This window comes from Thalassophryne amazonica, chromosome 15 (genome assembly GCF_902500255.1).
Source record: "Thalassophryne amazonica chromosome 15, fThaAma1.1, whole genome shotgun sequence".
Classification (NCBI taxonomy): Eukaryota; Metazoa; Chordata; class Actinopteri; order Batrachoidiformes; family Batrachoididae; genus Thalassophryne; species Thalassophryne amazonica.
The window spans coordinates 74,210,923-74,229,766 of NC_047117.1; the positions used below are offsets into that span (position 1 = coordinate 74,210,923).

Genomic DNA, 18,844 nt, shown 5'->3' on the forward strand with positions numbered 1-18,844 from the left:
GAAGGGGGGGAAAAAAAACCTGCATTATGTATAAAAAGCAGAAAACTTCAGATTGAAAATAATATCATTTGTTTTGTTTTTTTTATTGTATTTTTTGGCTCTTATGAGCCTCAGAACAGAAGAAGCAGCTAACTCAAGCCAATACAAAGACATGAATAAGAACTTTTACGTGGCATTGCATAAGTCTGTGTCATTCTTCTACAGTCGGACAATCCTGTACAAATATACAATTCAACAGCAGTCAGTGTGCTCATGTTTAAGCTGTTTTTTTTAAATGTGCTCTGTGCACATACAGTGAACTGCAGAGAATGAAGATGGTGCTGATGGCGAGGGTGTCAGTAGTTATAGTCGCTGTTCCTGTTGGATGGAGGGTCTCTGCTGCCGCTGATCAGTCCCTCTAAAGCTGATGTGATCATACAAAAAGTACAGTGCAGACATTATTCTCAGCAGTATAGTGGATAGACATCCAAGGCAAGATGGACATTTTTACTGAGAGTGTTGTACCCGGATAGGATGATCTCTTGTCTCCGTCAGCATTTTTGACTGTACTTTTCCCTCTGTGGTAAGACACTGAATGAACAAATATGTTAGACATAACAAGTAGACAAACAGTCTATGGGCCACACAGGTTTTTGGTACCACTTAAGGTGTCAAAACAACACTTATAATCCAGCCTCAGTATACAATGACCAACACAAAATACACATATGATTGCAGGCAGCAAACAGGGGTCAGAATTTAAAACTGCTCCACTCATGTTCAAAACTATACCTCATTATTTTTCTGATCTTGTTTCCTTCCCTTTTTGGTTGAAGTACTCAAACTTTAAAACTAAGTTTTATGAACTGCGATTGCGAGTTGGGACATGGACCAAAAAAGAAGCCTTTAAATGATACAGTGTGCTCTCATGAGTGTTCCTGTACTTCAGCATATTTCATATCAATCCTGAATCAATGTGGGCCATAGTGTGTACAAGTTTTAGGCCCCTGTGAAAAGAATGAACCTTTTCAAAAGTAGTGCCACAAGCACCTAAAACCTTTTGTACAATAATGTCAAAACTGTTTCAGGGAAGCAGTTTGTACCAGATAAAACCACATTCTGCACACATCAAAAAAGGCATGGGTGCAGACGCAGACGGTACAGATGCTGGAATATAGACCACCCACCCACTTAAAAAAAACACGCACACACAAATGAAGAGAAATCAACTCAGACAGCAAAAAAAAAATGTGTTAATTAAAATGCAAAATTGTTTTTTATTGGTGATGTTTGTAGCCTTTTGCTGGACTCACCGCTGTGACTCTGCGTGGGGCCGATCCAGCGAGTCTGCCTCTTATCGGAGACTGAAAAAGCAACAACACAGAGGAACATCAAATAGGAATATCGCTGCACTCAAAACGGGCGAGATCACCGTTATGTTTCTGTGAAAGTTTTATTGATGTTGTGCACCTTTTCATATCATGACCCCCCCCCAACAAAACTATTTGGTCAATTTCAATATTACTGGATTGAATAATGAAATCATGTTGTTGAAACATAAGTCAACACAATATGAAACAGATTTAAAGGACATTTAGTGGGGAGGTCTGATTAGATACTTTTAATATGCGTTTATGTTGGTGGGGCAAAGCTTGGCTGGAATTTGTGAGAAGTTGTCTGGCATTGTTTGCGTGTTCAGGTCCAACCACAGATCTGTTTGTTTGTTTGAGTTTAAAACAGATTTAGATGACAAGTTGGATGCAGATTTGTGCTTTGTGGGTTGTTGGTGATTATGTTGGAGGCGTAAGCTTTTGTGATCACCTTCGTGTCTATATAACGATATGTGTTTGATCATACTTGCCAGATATATTGGTCCTATAGATGGGGAGGTTTTACTACATTTCGGTTACAGTTGGTTAATGACTAAGGTCAGACGCGAAGGTCAGATTTCTGGTCCCACGTTAACATCTGGGAAAACGGCTTATTTTAGAGAAGTGAGTTCAGATATTTTAGTGTTGGTAAACTTAACCTTTAACAAGCCCACATAACATTTTTACTACATGCCTGATGCTGTGAATTGTGGGTGTGGTGTCACTGTGCTCTCAGCACATTTGATGTGCTTTCTGTTGTGGCGTGTGTGTGTGTGCACGTTTGTTTTTTGGAAATGCGCGACTGTAAGTACAAGAGCATGTATGCAACTGCTTGCATGCGAACATCTGCAAATAATGCACACGTGCAAGTTGGCAGTAGTGTGTGTGTGTGTGTGTGTGTGTTGGTGTATTTGCATACTTACGTCTCTTTTGCAAAGCTCTGACGGTTGGTCTGGTGAAGGAGATCAGACAGAGGACCACCAGCAGACAGCACAGCAGAGCCGTCGCCACTTTGTAGCCTTTTAGCTCCCCTTGTACATCTGACACACGTGAGGGCTTCACTGCATGCACACACACACACACACACACACACACACACACACACTTATAGATGTAAAAATCTAATATCTTTAAAAATGATTTTATATTAGTTTGCCAGTTTTGACATGATAAAGAGAACATGTGAGGGGATGATGAGCGATGGACCAGTCAGACAGAAACAAATCTTCACTCGAGCCAAATTATCTGAACTACAGGTCAAACCTGAAGCAAGATTTCACCATGATGTCAGATAACCAAGAACCTTAATTAACTGGAATTATAACTTAATTTCTAAAAAATCTTGGGTAAAATCTGTGTAAAATCAAAATAAATCAAAATCTTATTGTCTAAAGTCTGTATCACAAATAGTACAGCAACGCATCAAACGCTAAAGCTGAGAAATGTTGATTATGATGTCAGAAAGAAGACACTGGTGCAGTCATATGTTCACACCAGTATGACATCTTTTCTTTGTGACACTTTTAAGCGTTTAGGACTGAAAACGTGGAACATTGAAAGATTTAGACTTTCTGCAGGGCTTCAGCGGCACGGTCGACTCTGCGTTGATGTAGTTTGCTCTTCATAATGTGACAAATCAGAACTGCAGTCAGACATTTCAGCAGCCATGTGGTCATTCACTTTGAAGCCAGCAAAACGTGCTTTTCTCCTGCTGGGAGGTGCAGGAACATCCATAATAAACATGTCAGGATGCAGCATATGTTGCTCAAAATATGTCAATATTTCAGTTTTAACACAATTCCAGTGACCATCTGAGATGTGACAGAGCTGAAGTCTTCCAGAGTTCTTTTTAAAATGAGATGGGCTCAGTATGTGGAGTCTTTGACCTGCACTAATGTTGGATCATTTACTGTCTTAATGCACACAAACGGGAGAAGACGATGTGTGCGTAGACTGACCTTTGCATCGCACTCTTAGTTTTGGACACGTTGTACTTTTGTGTTTTCCTCCCTCGTTGGCGTGGTGACCCGTCCACGTTATATCGCCTTCCTTCCACTGCGGTTTGCCTACGCAGCCCTCTGTGTGCTCGCACACCTGACGTAGAGCCCTCCGAACATCCTCGCTGTCATCAAAGCAGATGTGCAAGGAAGCATTGGACCGTAGAAAAGACAAGTGGATGTCTCCTGTGCAGGATTTACTGTCCCACTGGACTGTGAGGAGGCCCAGATCAGGTGCAGGGCTGCCAGGGTCAGAGGAGGAGGGGGGGAGTGGAGGGGTTGTCACGGCAACACTGGGGCAGCAGGAACAGACCTGGGTGTCGTTACGTGAGGTGAGGTCAGGCGGGGGGACTGTTGTGTGCTTTGAGGTGGGAGTCTGTTCTGATTCTGATGATGACATGAAGGAAACGGTTATGTGGTTCACTCAGTCCAACAACAGCAACAAAACAGTCACCATCTTTGTCAACAACAGGCATATCTTCAAAAACAAGATCCTTTTCCAAAAGCAAGGAAGAAAATATTTTCAACAAAATAGTTTGCCACTAATCTTCAAATAGATATATAAACTTAAAGAATAAATGTGCTTAACACTTTAAAAAAAAAATAATAAAAAAAAAAAAAAAAAATATATATATATATATATATATATATATATATATATATATATATATATATATATATATATATATATATAAACAACATCAAAAATACATGGAATATTATAAACGAAATAATAAATAAGAGTAAAAATGTTACAGATTATCCTTCATTTTTTCATTTAAATAGTAACAATATGATCAATGACAACAAGTTGCTAACCACTTTAATGAATATTTTGTTAATGTTGGGAAAAATCTTGCTAGTAGTATTGACTCATCGAATAACAACTTCTGGGTCAATAATACATCATTTAATAAATCTATGTCAATTTTATTGGTGGCACTGATGAGAGAGAAATAACTGATTTGGTGCATGGTTCCAAAAGTAAGAAATCGACTGATTTTAACAATTTGGATATGGCTTTATTGAAAAAAATGATTGAATGTACGAGGTCTCTTAGATAATAAACCGACCCTTTTATTTTTTTTTTTAACTATATGGATTTGAATGACATGCGATTAGACCAATCATGCTTGAACCCTCGTGCGCATGCGTGAGTTTTTTCACGCGTGTCGGTGACGTCATTTCCCTGTGGGCAGGCCTTGAGTGAGATGTGGTCCCGCCCTCTTGGCTGAATTCCTTTGTTTCACACGCTGCTCGAGACGGCGCGTGTTGCTTTATCAAAATTTTTTCTGGACCTGTGAGGAATATCCGAGTGGACACTATTCGAGAAATTAAGCTGGTTTTCTGTGAAAAGTTTAACGGCTGATGAGAGATTATGGGGTGTTTCTGTCGGTGTAAGGACTTCCCACGGAGCGGGACGTCGCGCAGCGCTTCCAGGCGACGTTGTCTGGCTGTTTCAAGCTGAAATCATCCTAATTTAAGGTTCTGTTGACCCAGGACGTCGTGAGAGAACAGAGAAGATTCAGAAGAAGCCGGCATGAGGAGTTTATGTGGACATTCCACTGTTAAAGGTCATTTTGTAATGAAAGAACGTGCGCGCAAATTCGCCGAGTCGTTTCCGTGACGACGACGCAAATCTGTGTGCGCTGCGACCAGAAAAACACCTCCGTGTTGAAAACCATTTGTAAAATTCAGGCGGCTTTTGATGGCTTTCAACAAGTGAGTAACTGAGAAATTGTTTAACAGCTTGGGCATGTTCCAACTTGCCCGTTAAGATTTCCAACGGAGGTGTTTTTCCTGCCGCGACCCCCCGCGGTCGGGTCCAGCCCGACATGCGACTCTGCCCGCACGTTCTTTCATTACAAAATGACCGTTAGCAATGGAATGTCCGAATAAACTCCTCATGCCGACTTCTTCTGAAAGTTCTCTGTTCTCTGACGACTTACTGCGTCAACAGCCTGAAATGTGGAAGTTTTCAACTTGAAACGGCGAGACGCTGCCGCCTCGAAGTGCAGATCGCCGTCAGGCGCCGTGGACCGTCCTTAAAGCGACACTACCAGACCAAAATCTCTCATCAGCCGTTAAAATTTTTACCGAAAACCAGCTGAATTTATTGAATGGTGTCCACTCAGTTGTGCCTTACAGTTTTGAAAAAATTTTTATCAAACAAAGCAACAGTCTCTGAGCCATTCCTAAACAATGAAAAAAATCGACGAGCGTGTGGACGACTCCTCACTCAAAGACTGCCCACAGGCGAATGACGTAACCGACAGGCGTGAAAAAACTCTTGCATGCCCACGAGGGTTCAAGCATGTCTGATGTAATCACACGTGATTCAAATCCATATGGTTTTTGAAAAAATAATAAGGTCGGATACTTTTCTAATAGACCTCGTATAGTAAAACCTTTCAATTACATTTGCAATTTGTCACTGAGCACTGGTACATTTCCCTCTCAAATGAAAATAGCCAAAGTAATACCTCTGGTTAAATCCGGCGATAAACACACCTTTTCTAATTATAGACCTATTTCACTTTTGCCACAATTTTCCAAAATTTTAGAAAAAATTTTTTCTAAGAGACTGCAGGACTATTTATCAAAATACGACATACTCTGCGAAGAACAATACGGATTCAGAAAGTCTCGGACTACATCACTTGCTGTGATGGATTTGGTGGAAAATATAGCGACTGCAATTGATAATAAACAATACACAGTAAGCATTTTCTTTGATTTAAAGAAAGCATTTGACACAGTTAATCATGGAATACTATTATCTAAATTGCAGCAATACAGAATCAGAGATCTTGCATATGATTGGATAAATAGTTATTTACATGGTAGATTTCAATATGTTCACTTTAACAATATCAATTCTGAACTCCGGGAAATTACGTGCGGTGTGCCGCAGGGATCAGTATTGGGTCCATTGTTATTTTTACTGTATATTAATGATATAAGCTGGGTGTCGAGATCACTGAGGTGTGTCCTCTTTGCTGATGACACAACTGTGTTTTGCAGTGGTAATAATGTCGAACAGCTGCTGGACATGGTGGAGAACGAATTGGGAAAGTTCAAGGCTTGGTTTGACGCTAATAAATGGTCACTCCACCTTGGGAAAACTAAATGTCTTATATTTGGAAATAAACAATTACCTAAATTTTTTTTACTATAAAATTTGACTATAAACAATACGGAAATAGAGGTAGTAACAGAGAATAAATTCCTTGGTGTTATAATTGACAATAAACTAAGCTGGAAAGTACATACGTATAAACTATATCAAATCAAAAATGTCCAAATCTATCGCCATCTTGTATAAAGCCAAAGACATACTATCACAGGAAGGGTTACTTTATACCATTCTTTAATAGCACCATACATGACATATTGCATTGAGTCGTGGGGAAATACTTACAAATCAAACACTAATCAAATATTCCTTCGACAAAAACAAGCCATACGTATCATCTGCAATAAACACTATCGTGAACCAACTCATTCCCTATTCATTTCTTTGAACGTAATAAAATTTAGACATATGGTGGAGTACGTTACACTACAGATTTTGTTTAAAGCAAAAAAACCAAGCCTTGCCGAGACATGTCCAGAGGCTGTTCGAAATGAAGGATTCTGAGTATAGTTTACGTGACTGTGTATTATTCAAGAAACCATTAATTCTCACTAATGTACAAGGTTTTTGTGTATCCGTGACGGGGGTGAAGATGTAGAATGAGACTCCTATTGAGATCAAAACATGTGGTACTCTGGCATGTTTTAAGCGACTCTGCAAGAAAGTAATTGTTTCAAAATATTGTAGTGAGATCATTGTGAAGTGACTGTGTCTAGTATGTAGTGTTTGCTTGTGTGTAGGTATGTATGCTTAGGTATATGTGGGTATGTCCTGTAACATGATTGGGAGGTGTATGTCATGGTATATGTATCGTACAAGTATATGTGTATGTGTATATATATGTGAGTATATGTATGTATGTATATATATATATATATATATATATATATATATATATGTGTGTGTGTGTGTGTGTATGTATGTATGCCACTGATCTTCCCTAGAGAGGAAGATCAGTGGCTTTCTTCGAAAGTGGCTGGGACTTCCTTGCTGCCTTACCAGTGCTGCCCTGTACGGAACGAGTAACATCCTGCAGCTTCCTCTCAGTGGTCTCACAAAAGAGTTCATGGTGGCACGCACCACAGAAGTTCTACAGTACAGGGACTCAAAGGACTGCAAAGTGTCAGCAGCCGGCATCGAGGTGAGGACAGGAAGGAAGTGGAAGGCATGGGAAGCAGTGGAGCTGGCAGAGTCACGCCTAAGACAGAAGGCATTGGTGGGCACTGTGGCAGCAGGCAGAGCAGGCTTGGATAACTTCCCAAAGATCCTCATCAGCCAGGCCCATGGGAAGGAAAGGCACCACCTGATCCAGGAGGAAGTCAGAGCAGGTGTGGAGGAAGAGCGGGTGAGCAGGGCAGTAGGACTACGGCAACAGGGAGCATGGACAAGGTGGGAGAGCGCACTACAGCGCAGGATCACCTGGACAAACATCTTGCAGCCAGATTTTCAGCGGGTCCGCTTCCTGGTGCAAGCTGTCTACAATGCTCTGCCAAGTCCAGCGAACCTCCATGTGTGGGGGAAAAGTGAGACACCTTCCTGCCCACTGTGCTCTGGTAGAGGCTCTTTAGAACACCTCCTCAGTGGCTGCCCAAAGGCTCTGGCAGATGGTCGCTATCGCTGGCGCCATGACCAGGTGCTTAAGGCAGTTGCTGAGAGCGTAGCCTCAGCCATCAGCTCCAGCAAGAACCATCATGCTCCAAAGAAGGCAATCTCCTTTGTTAAAGCTGGAGAAAAACCCAGAGCAAACCAACATGCGACATCAGGACTACTCCACACAGCAGCTGACTGGCACTTGCAGGTTGACCTGGGTAGGCAGCTGAGGTTCCCCCAGCACATCGCAACAACATTCCTTCGCCCAGATATGATCATGACCTCTCAGTCTTCGAAACAGCTGATCATACTGGAGTTGACAGTGCCCTGGGAAGAAAACATTGAGGAGGCCAATGAGAGGAAGAGGGCTAAGTACCAGGAACTGGTGGAGGAGTGCAGGGAGGGAGGCTGGAAGACAGTCTACGAGCCCATAGAGGTAGGCTGCAGGGGATTTGCAGGGCGGTCTCTGTGCAAGGTCCTCAGCCACCTGGGCATCGTAGGAGCGGCAAAGAAGAGGGCCATCAAGTCCGCAAGCGAAGCCGCCGAAAAGGCCACCAGGTGGCTTTGGATGAAGAGGGCAGATCCGTGGGCTGCTACTGGGATGCAAGTCGGGGCTTGATCACCCCCGGCTGGGTCACCTGGGTGAGGGTGTATGATGTTGCAAGACCCGAAACACCTGATGACCCCAGGATACATCACTGATGATGCGTCCCAGTGCATCCATGAGGTGTATTTTGAATATTTAGTATCTGGCATAGCCAGTGACTCCTAGGAACAGACTAGGTGACAACCAAGAATAGTTTGGTTGACTACTGGAGAGACAGTTGACAGCACGGAAAGACGGCACCCAGGGCAGGTTGGGTTGCTTGGAGAAAGACAATGAGGTACAACGCTCAGGTCTTGTACCTGGTGAGACGTAGGAGGAGCCCGGCCAGGAGGCAACCCACAGAGCCCAGTCCCTCCACGTACCTCAGACTCTCAATCCCAGCAGAGTAAGTCCACAGCAGTGGATTAAGTGGCCCCCAGCCAGCAAGAGGAGCGAGTGGCAGCAGTTTGACAAGGATGTGTCAAACATCATCCAGGCCACAGCCAAAGGAGACGCGGACAGCCGACTCACATCATTGACCACCATCATCATCAGCTATGCCTCAGAAAGATTTGGGCAGGTGGACAAAGGAAAATCAAAACCCACTTCCTACACAATGAGCCGAAGGGCCACCCGGATACATCATCTGCGCCAGGAGCTTCGTACCCTCAAGAAGCAGTACAAGGCTGCAACTGAGGAGGAGGAGCAACCCTTAGCGGAACTGAAAAACATCCTGCGCAAGAAGCTGATGACTCTTTCGCAGAGCAGAATGGCACCGGAGACGGGGGAGGGAGAGGGCAAGGAAGCGAGCGGCTTTCACCGCCAACCCCTTTGGCCTTACCAAACAACTGCTAGGGGACAAGCGCAGTGGCCGGCTTGAGTGCTCTATAGAGCAAGTAAACCACTTCCTCCAGGACACTGTGAGCGACCCTCTGAGAGACCTGGAACTGGAGCCCAACAAAGCTCTCATCAGCCCAGATCCCCCAACAACAGAGTTCAACCTGAAGGAGCCAAGCCTGAAGGAGGTTGAGGAGGTCGTCAAGGCGGCCCGCTCTGCGTCAGCACCAGGCCCCAGTGGAATTCCTTATCTGGTCTACAAGCGCTGCCCGGAGCTTCTATGGCACCTGTGGAGGATCCTGAAGGTGATTTGGAGAAGGGGAAAAGTGGCCGACCAGTGGAGGCATGCTGAGGGAGTTTGGATCCCCAAAGAGGAGAACTCACGAGACATCAGTCAGTTTCGATCCATCTCACTGCTGAGCGTGGAAGGGAAGGTGTTTTTTAGCATCGTCTCATGAAGACTGACCGAGTTCCTCCTCAAGAACAGCTATATTGACCCATCAGTACAGAAGGGAGGGATCTCTGCTCCTGGCTGCTTGGAACACACTGGGGTCATCACGCAACTCATCAGAGAGGCCCATGAGAACAAAGGTGACCTAGCTGTGTTGTGGTTGGACCTGGCCAACGCCTACGGGTCCATACCACACAAGCTGGTTGAGCTCGCGCTCCACCTCCACCATGTTCCCAGTAAGATCAAGGACCTCATCCTGGATTATTATAATAACTTCAGGATGAGAGTTACTTCTGGGTCAGAGACATCGGACTGGCATCGCACTGGGAAAGGGATAATTACAGGCTGCACCATCTCTGTTGTCCTCTTCTCCCTAGCCATGAACATGGTGGTCAAGTCAGCTGAGGTGGAATGCAGAGGGCCCCTGACCAAGTCAGGTGTACGACAGCCCCCCATCAGAGCCTATATGGATGACCTCACCGTAACAACCATGTCGGTCCTGGGGTGCAGGTGGATCCTGCAAGGGCTCGAAAAAGTCATCACCTGGGCAAGGATGAGCTTCAAGCCCTCCAAATCACGATCCATGGTGCTGAAGAAGGGGAAGGTGAGTGACAAGTTCCGCTTTTCCATCTCAGGAACTATCATCCCAACCATCACGGAGCAACCCGTGAAGAGTTTGGGGAAACTCTTCGACTCCACCCTGAAGGACTCAGCACCCATCCAGAAGGCCAGCTTAGAACTTGGAACCTGGCTCACCAAGGTAGACAAGTCTGGCCTGCCTGGTAGGTTTAAAGCCTGGATCTACCAGCATTCAATCCTGCCCCGCATCCTGTGGCCCCTGTTGATTTATGCAGTCCCAGTAACAGCAGTTGAGTCCCTAGAGAGGAAGATCAGTGGCTTTCTTCGAAAGTGGCTGGGACTTCCTCGCAGCCTTACCAGTGCTGCCCTGTACGGAACGAGTAACATCCTGCAGCATCCTCTCAGTGGTCTCACAGAAGAGTTCATGGTGGCATGCACCAGAGAAGTTCTACAGTACAGGGACTCAAAGGACTGCAAAGTGTCAGCAGCCGGCATCGAGGTGAGGACAGGAAGGAAGTGGAAGGCATGGGAAGCAGTGGAGCTGGCAGAGTCACGCCTAAAACAGAAGGCATTGGTGGGCACTGTGGCAACAGGCAGAGCAGGCTTGGGTTGCTTCCCAAAGATCCTCATCAGCCAGGCCCATGGGAAGGAAAGGCACCACCTGATCCAGGAGGAAGTCAGAGCGGGTGTGGAGGAAGAGCGGGTGAGCAGGGCAGTAGGACTACGGCAACAGGGAGCATGGACAAGGTGGGAGAGCGCACTACAGCGCAGGATCACCTGGACAAACATCTTGCAGCCAGATTTTCAGCGGGTCCGCTTCCTGGTGCAAGCTGTCTACGATGCTGTGCCAAGTCCAGCGAACCTCCATGTGTGGGGGAAAAGTGAGACACCTTCCTGCCCACTGTGCTCTGGTAGAGGCTCTTTAGAACACCTCCTCAGTGGCTGCCCAAAGGCTCTGGCAGATGGTCGCTATCGCTGGCGCCATGACCAGGTGCTTAAGGCAGTCGCTGAGAGTGTAGCCTCAGCCATCAGCTCCAGCAAGAACCATCATGCTCCAAAGAAGGCAATCTCCTTTGTTAAAGCTGGAGAAAAACCCAGAGCAAACTAACATGCGACATCAGGACTACTCCACACAGCAGCTGACTGGCACTTGCAGGTTGACCTGGGTAGGCAGCTGAGGTTCCCCCAGCACATCGCAACAACATTCCTTCGCCCAGATATGATCATGACCTCTCAGTCTTCGAAACAGCTGATCATACTGGAGTTGACAGTGCCCTGGGAAGAAAACATCGAGGAGGCCAATGAGAGGAAGAGGGCTAAGTACCAGGAACTGGTGGAGGAGTGCAGGGAGGGAGGCTGGAAGATGGTCTACGAACCCATAGAGGTAGGCTGCAGGGGATTTGCAGGGCGGTCTCTGTGCAAGGTCCTCAGCTGCCTGGGCATCGTAGGAGCGGCAAAGAAGAGGGCCATCAAGTCCGCAAGCGAAGCCGCCGAAAAGGCCACCAGGTGGCTTTGGATCAATCAATCAATCAATCAATCAATCAATTTTTTTATATAGCGCCAAATCACAACAAACAGTTGCCCCAAGGCGCTTTATATTGTAAGGCAAGGCCATACAATAATTATGTAAAACCCCAACGGTCAAAACGACCCCCTGTGAGCAAGCACTTGGCTACAGTGGGAAGGAAAAACTCCCTTTTAACAGGAAGAAACCTCCAGCAGAACCAGGCTCAGGGAGGGGCAGTCTTCTGCTGGGACTGGTTGGGGCTGAGGGAGAGAACCAGGAAAAAGACATGCTGTGGAGGGGAGCAGAGATAGATCACTAATGATTAAATGCAGAGTGGTGCATACAGAGCAAAAAGAGAAAGAAACAGTGCATCATGGGAACCCCCCAGCAGTCTACGTCTATAGCAGCATAACTAAGGGATGGTTCAGGGTCACCTGATCCAGCCCTAACTATAAGCTTTAGCAAAAAGGAAAGTTTTAAGCCTAATCTTAAAAGTAGAGAGGGTGTCTGTCTCCCTGATCTGAATTGGGAGCTGGTTCCACAGGAGAGGAGCCTGAAAGCTGAAGGCTCTGCCTCCCATTCTACTCTTACAAACCCTAGGAACTACAAGTAAGCCTGCAGTCTGAGAGCGAAGCGCTCTATTGGGGTGATATGGTACTACGAGGTCCCTAAGATAAGATGGGACCTGATTATTCAAAACCTTATAAGTAAGAAGGAGAATTTTAAATTCTATTCTAGAATTAACAGGAAGCCAATGAAGAGAGGCCAATATGGGTGAGATATGCTCTCTCCTTCTAGTCCCCGTTAGTACTCTAGCTGCAGCATTTTGAATTAACTGAAGGCTTTTTAGGGAACTTTTAGGACAACCTGAAAATAATGAATTACAATAGTCCAGCCTAGAGGAAATAAATGCATGAATTAGTTTTTCAGCATCACTCTGAGACAAGACCTTTCTAATTTTAGAGATATTGCGTAAATGCAAAAAAAGCAGTCCTACATATTTGTTTAATATGCGCTTTGAATGACATATCCTGATCAAAAATGACTCCAAGATTTCTCACAGTATTACTAGAGGTCAGGGTAATGCCATCCAGAGTAAGGATCTGGTTAGACACCATGTTTCTAAGATTTGTGGGGCCAAGTACAATAACTTCAGTTTTATCTGAGTTTAAAAGCAGGAAATTAGAGGTCATCCATGTCTTTATGTCTGTAAGACAATCCTGCAGTTTAGCTAATTGGTGTGTGTCCTCTGGCTTCATGGATAGATAAAGCTGGGTATCATCTGCGTAACAATGAAAATTTAAGCAATACCATCTAATAATACTGCCTAAGGGAAGCATGTATAAAGTGAATAAAATTGGTCCTAGCACAGAACCTTGTGGAACTCCATAATTAACTTTAGTCTGTGAAGAAGATTCCCCATTTACATTAACAAATTGTAATCTATTAGACAAATATGATTCAAACCACCGCAGCGCAGTGCCTTTAATACCTATGGCATGCTCTAATCTCTGTAATAAAATTTTATGGTCAGCAGTATCAAAAGCAGCACTGAGGTCTAACAGAACAAGCACAGAGATGAGTCCACTGTCCGAGGCCATAAGAAGATCATTTGTAACCTTCACTAATGCTGTTTCTGTACTATGATGAATTCTAAAACCTGACTGAAACTCAAATAGACCATTCCTCTGCAGATGATCAGTTAGCTGTTTTACAACTACCCTTTCAAGAATTTTTGAGAGAAAAGGAAGGTTGGAGATTGGCCTATAATTAGCTAAGATAGCTGGGTCAAGTGATGGCTTTTTAAGTAATGGTTTAATTACTGCCACCTTAAAAGCCTGTGGTACATAGCCAACTAACAAAGATAGATTGATCATATTTAAGATCGAAGCATTAAATAATGGTAGGGCTTCCTTGAGCAGCCTGGTAGGAATGGGGTCTAATAAACATGTTGATGGTTTGGATGAAGTAACTAATGAAAATAACTCAGACAGAACAATCGGAGAGAAAGAGTCTAACCAAATACCGGCATCACTGAAAGCAGCCAAAGATAACGATATGTCTTTGGGATGGTTATGAGTAATTTTTTCTCTAATAGTTAAAATTTTGTTAGCAAAGAAAGTCATGAAGTCATTACTAGTTAAAGTTAATGGAATACTCAGCTCAATAGAGCTCTGACTCTTTGTCAGCCTGGCTACAGTGCTGAAAAAAAACCTGGGGTTGTTCTTATTTTCATCAATTAGTGATGAGTAGAAAGATGTCCTAGCTTTACGGAGGGCTTTTTTATAGAGCAACAGACTCTTTTTCCAGGCTAAGTGAAGATCTTCTAAATTAGTGAGACGCCATTTCCTCTCCAACTTACGGGTTATCTGCTTTAAGCTACGAGTTTGTGAGTTATACCACGGAGTCAGGCACTTCTGATTTAAAGCTCTCTTTTTCAGAGGAGCTACAGCATCCAAAGTTGTCTTCAATGAGGATGTAAAACTATTGACGAGATACTCTATCTCACTTACAGAGTTTAGGTAGCTACTCTGCACTGTGTTGGTATATGGCATTAGAGAACATAAAGAAGGAATCATATCCTTAAACCTAGTTACAGCGCTTTCTGAAAGACTTCTAGTGTAATGAAACTTATTCCCCACTGCTGGGTAGTCCATCAGAGTAAATGTAAATGTTATTAAGAAATGATCAGACAGAAGGGAGTTTTCAGGGAATACTGTTAAGTCTTCTATTTCCATACCATAAGTCAGAACAAGATCTAAGATATGATTAAAGTGGTGGGTGGACTCATTTACTTTTTGAGCAAAGCCAATAGAGTCTAATAATAGATTAAATGCAGTGTTGAGGCTGTCATTCTCAGCATCTGTGTGGATGTTAAAATCGCCCACTATAATTATCTTATCTGAGCTAAGCACTAAGTCAGACAAAAGGTCTGAAAATTCACAGAGAAACTCACAGTAACGACCAGGTGGACGATAGATAATAACAAATAAAACTGGTTTTTGGGACTTCCAATTTGGATGGACAAGACTAAGAGTCAAGCTTTCAAATGAATTAAAGCTCTGTCTGGGTTTTTGATTAATTAATAAGCTGGAATGGAAGATTGCTGCTAATCCTACGCCCCGTGTTATGTGTCGGACGCAGCTCGGAGAACCGACCAGCGTGTGAAGGACCCAGTATGAAATAAGCAGAGCACGGTACAAAGGCTAACTGAATTTAATACATAACAGTGATGTGATACAAAACAACAAAAGAGTGTGCGGTCTGGCGTGGTGGTGATACGGTGCACTCCCAGCAGCGCTAACGGTCCGGAGCCAGAAGCCGTTCGGACCCAAGGACTCCGCCGACACCCCCCAGGTGGCCGCAACAAACCGAGTCTGTGAAAGAAGGAACCATTATGTGAGTCCACACTCTACACACAGAGAGACCACTCAAAGGTGTACATAAACAGCAAACACTTCCTGGCTTAATTACTAATCAGCTTCCCAACCTGCAGGCATGGAACATCCAGTTCACAAAACTCCACTGCAGTGGAAGCCGATACATGACTAACGTACAGCTCAATATAATAAGGTGTGAGGGACACCACATTTACTGACTGTATAAAGTTAGTCACAAAATCTAACGTACCTCAGGAAGTATGCTGACGAGCGTGAGACCTCACCCCCTCCTCTTTCACAGACCGTGCATCAAACCCTGGACGTTCTCTGCATCCACTGATGATGAGATGGCTCCCAAGACGACGATCTCACCCGTCTGGTCACAAGGTAAAGTCTCTGGCAAATACACACTGTATACTCCAGTCTTAAATGCCACCATGTTCCAATCCATATAGATGCACCACAGCTGTGAGTCCTGACGAGCCACAGGTGATCAGGGTGAGGTCCTGATAACCTCAGCAACACAGCCACTCAGTCCCAAATGCAAGCCACCTGGAAGGAAAAACAAAAGACAGAAACAAAAAGGCAGCCAGGCCCCCCAGCCATACAACACCTCGGCCCGTGCTACAAGCTTTCTGACAGTTAGTGTGACTCGGGGGTGTTAACATATTCATCCTGCTGTAACCAGGTTTCTGTAAGGCAGAATAAATCAATATGTTGATCAATTATTATATCATTTACCAACAGGGACTTAGAAGAGAGAGACCTAATGTTTAATAGACCACATTTAACTGTTTTAGTCTGTGGTGCAGTTGAAGGTGCTATACTATTTTTTCTTTTTGAATTTTTATGCTTAAATAGATTTTTGCTGGTTATTGGTAGTCTGGGAGCAGGCACCGTCTCTACGGGGATGGGGTAATGAGGGGATGGCAAGGGGAGAGAAGCTGCAGAGAGGTGTGTAAGACTACAACTCTGCTTCCTGGTCCCAACCCTGGATAGTCACGGTTTGGAGGCTTTAAGAAAATTGGCCAGATTTCTAGAAATGAGAGCTGCTCCATCCAAAGTGGGGTGGATGCCGTCTCTCCTAACAAGACCAGGTTTTCCCCAGAAGCTTTGCCAATTATCTATGAAGCCCACCTCATTTTTTTTTGGATGAAGAGGGCAGATCCGTGGGCTGCTACTGGGATGCAAGTGGGGGCTTGATCACCCCCGGCTGGGTCGCCTGGGTGAGGGTGTATGATGTTGCAAGACCCGAAACACCCGATGACCCCAGGATACATCACTGATGATGCGTCCCAGTGCATCCATGAGGTGTATTTTGAATATATATATATATATATATATATATATATATATATATATATATATATATATATATATATATATATATATATATATACTCAACAAAAATATAAACGCAACACTTTTGGTTTTGCTCCCATTTTGTATGAGATGAACTCAAAGATCTAAAACTTTTTCCACATACACAATATCACCATTTCCCTCAAATATTGTTCACAAACCAGTCTAAATCTGTGATAGTGAGCACTTCTCCTTTGCTGAGATAATCCATCCCACCTCACAGGTGTGCCATATCAAGATGCTGATTAGACACTATGATTAGTGCACAGGTGTGCCTTAGACTGCCCACAATAAAAGGCCACTCTGAAAGGTGCAGTTTTATCACACAGCACAATGCCACAGATGTTGCAAGATTTGAGGGAGCGTGCAGTTGGCATGCTGACAGCAGGAATGTCAACCAGAGCTGTTGCTTGTGTATTGAATGTTCATTTCTCTACCATAAGCCGTCTCCAAAGGCATTTCAGAGAATTTGGCAGTACATCCAACCAGCCTCACAACCGCAGACCACGTGTAACCACACCAGCCCAGGACCTCCACATTCAGCATGTTCACCTCCAAGATCGTCTGAGACCAGCCACTCGGACAGCTGCTGAAACAATCGGTTTGCATAACAAAAGAATTTCTGCACTGTCAGAAACTGTCTCAGGGAAGCTCATCTGCATGTCGTCGTCCTCATCGGGGTCTCGACCTGACTCCAGTTCATCGTCGTAACCGACCTGAGTGGGCAAATGCTCACATTCGCTGGCGTTTGGCACGTTGGAGAGGTGTTCTCTTCACGGATGAATCCTGGTTCACACTGTTCAGGGCAGATGGCAGACAGCGTGTGTGGCGTCGTGTGGGTGAGCGGTTTTCTGATGTCAATGTTGTGGATCGAGTGGCCCATGGTGGTGGTGGGGTTATGGTATGGGCAGGCGTCTGTTATGGACGAAGAACACAGGTGCATTTTATTGATGGCATTTTGAATGCACAGAGATACCGTGACGAGATCCTGAGGCCCATTGTTGTGCCATACATCCAAGAACATCACCTCATGTTGCAGCAGGATAATGCACGGCCCCATGTTGCAAGGATCTGTACACAATTCTTGGAAGCTGAAAATGTCCCAGTTCTTGCATGGCCGGCATACTCACCGGACATGTCACCCATTGAGCATGTTTGGGATGCTCTGGACCGGCGTATACGACAACGTGTACCAGTTCCTGCCAATATCCAGCAACTTCGCACAGCCATTGAAGAGGAGTGGACCAACATTCCACAGGCCACAATTGACAACCTGATCAACTCTATGCGAAGGAGATGTGTTGCACTGCATGAGACAAATGGTGGTCACACCAGATACTGACTGGTATCCCCCCCAATAAAACAAAACTGCACCTTTCAGAGTGGCCTTTTATTGTGGACAGTCTAAGGCACACCTGTGCACTAATCATGGTATCTAATCAGCATCTTGATATGGCACACCTGTGAGGTGGGATGGATTATCTCAGCAAAGGAGAAGTGCTCACTATCACAGATTTAGACTGGTTTGTGAACAATATTTGAGGGAAATGGTGATATTGTGTATGTGGAAAAAGTTTTAGATCTTTGAGTTCATCTCATACAAAATGGGAGCAAAACCAAAAGTGTTGCGTTTATATTTTTGTTGAGTGTACTTTGTAGAAGCTTGTTCTACAAAAGAAACTGATAACAAAACCACCCCCCACCCCCATGACTCGCCTGCACAATCAAGCCTACAAATGCATGGATTTGTCAATCTCACTTATACTGGCCTGCTGAAAAAGTCTCCTGTGGATTTAAAAATCACATTATCATTATATTCATTCCTTGATGGCATGTGAATGACTCTTGTGTATTTTTTTCATCACAAATGCTGAACAATGTAATGATAATACTATGAGAAAACCTATATAATTGGCTCAGTAGAGCACAGATAATGTATACAGCTTCAACACCAGACGTCTACTGCTTTTGACACCAGAGGGCAGGCCTCACTGACCAGTGACCAGGCACAAGGTGCCACAGTGACTCAACAGCAGCAGCAGCAGCCACAGCATAGACATGGTCAATCAA

At 44.4% G+C, this 18,844-nt stretch overlaps 1 protein-coding gene and 1 long non-coding RNA gene across 2 annotated transcripts in view; one reads left to right on the plus strand and one right to left on the minus strand.

The window, feature by feature from the left end:
* Positions 1-18,844, minus strand: part of LOC117527070 — a 26,468-nt gene continuing 7,624 nt past the window's right edge. Inside the window, exons 2-6 of the mRNA XM_034189246.1 lie at positions 3,308-3,733; positions 2,273-2,410; positions 1,293-1,343; positions 505-570; positions 1-403 (exon numbers count right to left, since the gene is read on the minus strand). Coding sequence (XP_034045137.1) covers positions 336-403; positions 505-570; positions 1,293-1,343; positions 2,273-2,410; positions 3,308-3,733 — 749 coding nt within the window. The 3' untranslated portion in view covers positions 1-335. The remainder of the gene's footprint in view (positions 404-504; positions 571-1,292; positions 1,344-2,272; positions 2,411-3,307; positions 3,734-18,844) is intronic.
* LOC117527077 overlaps positions 15,793-18,844 on the plus strand; it is a 21,771-nt gene continuing 18,719 nt past the window's right edge. Inside the window, exons 1-2 of the long non-coding RNA XR_004565424.1 lie at positions 15,793-15,804; positions 18,398-18,403. This is a non-coding gene — a long non-coding RNA (uncharacterized LOC117527077). The remainder of the gene's footprint in view (positions 15,805-18,397; positions 18,404-18,844) is intronic.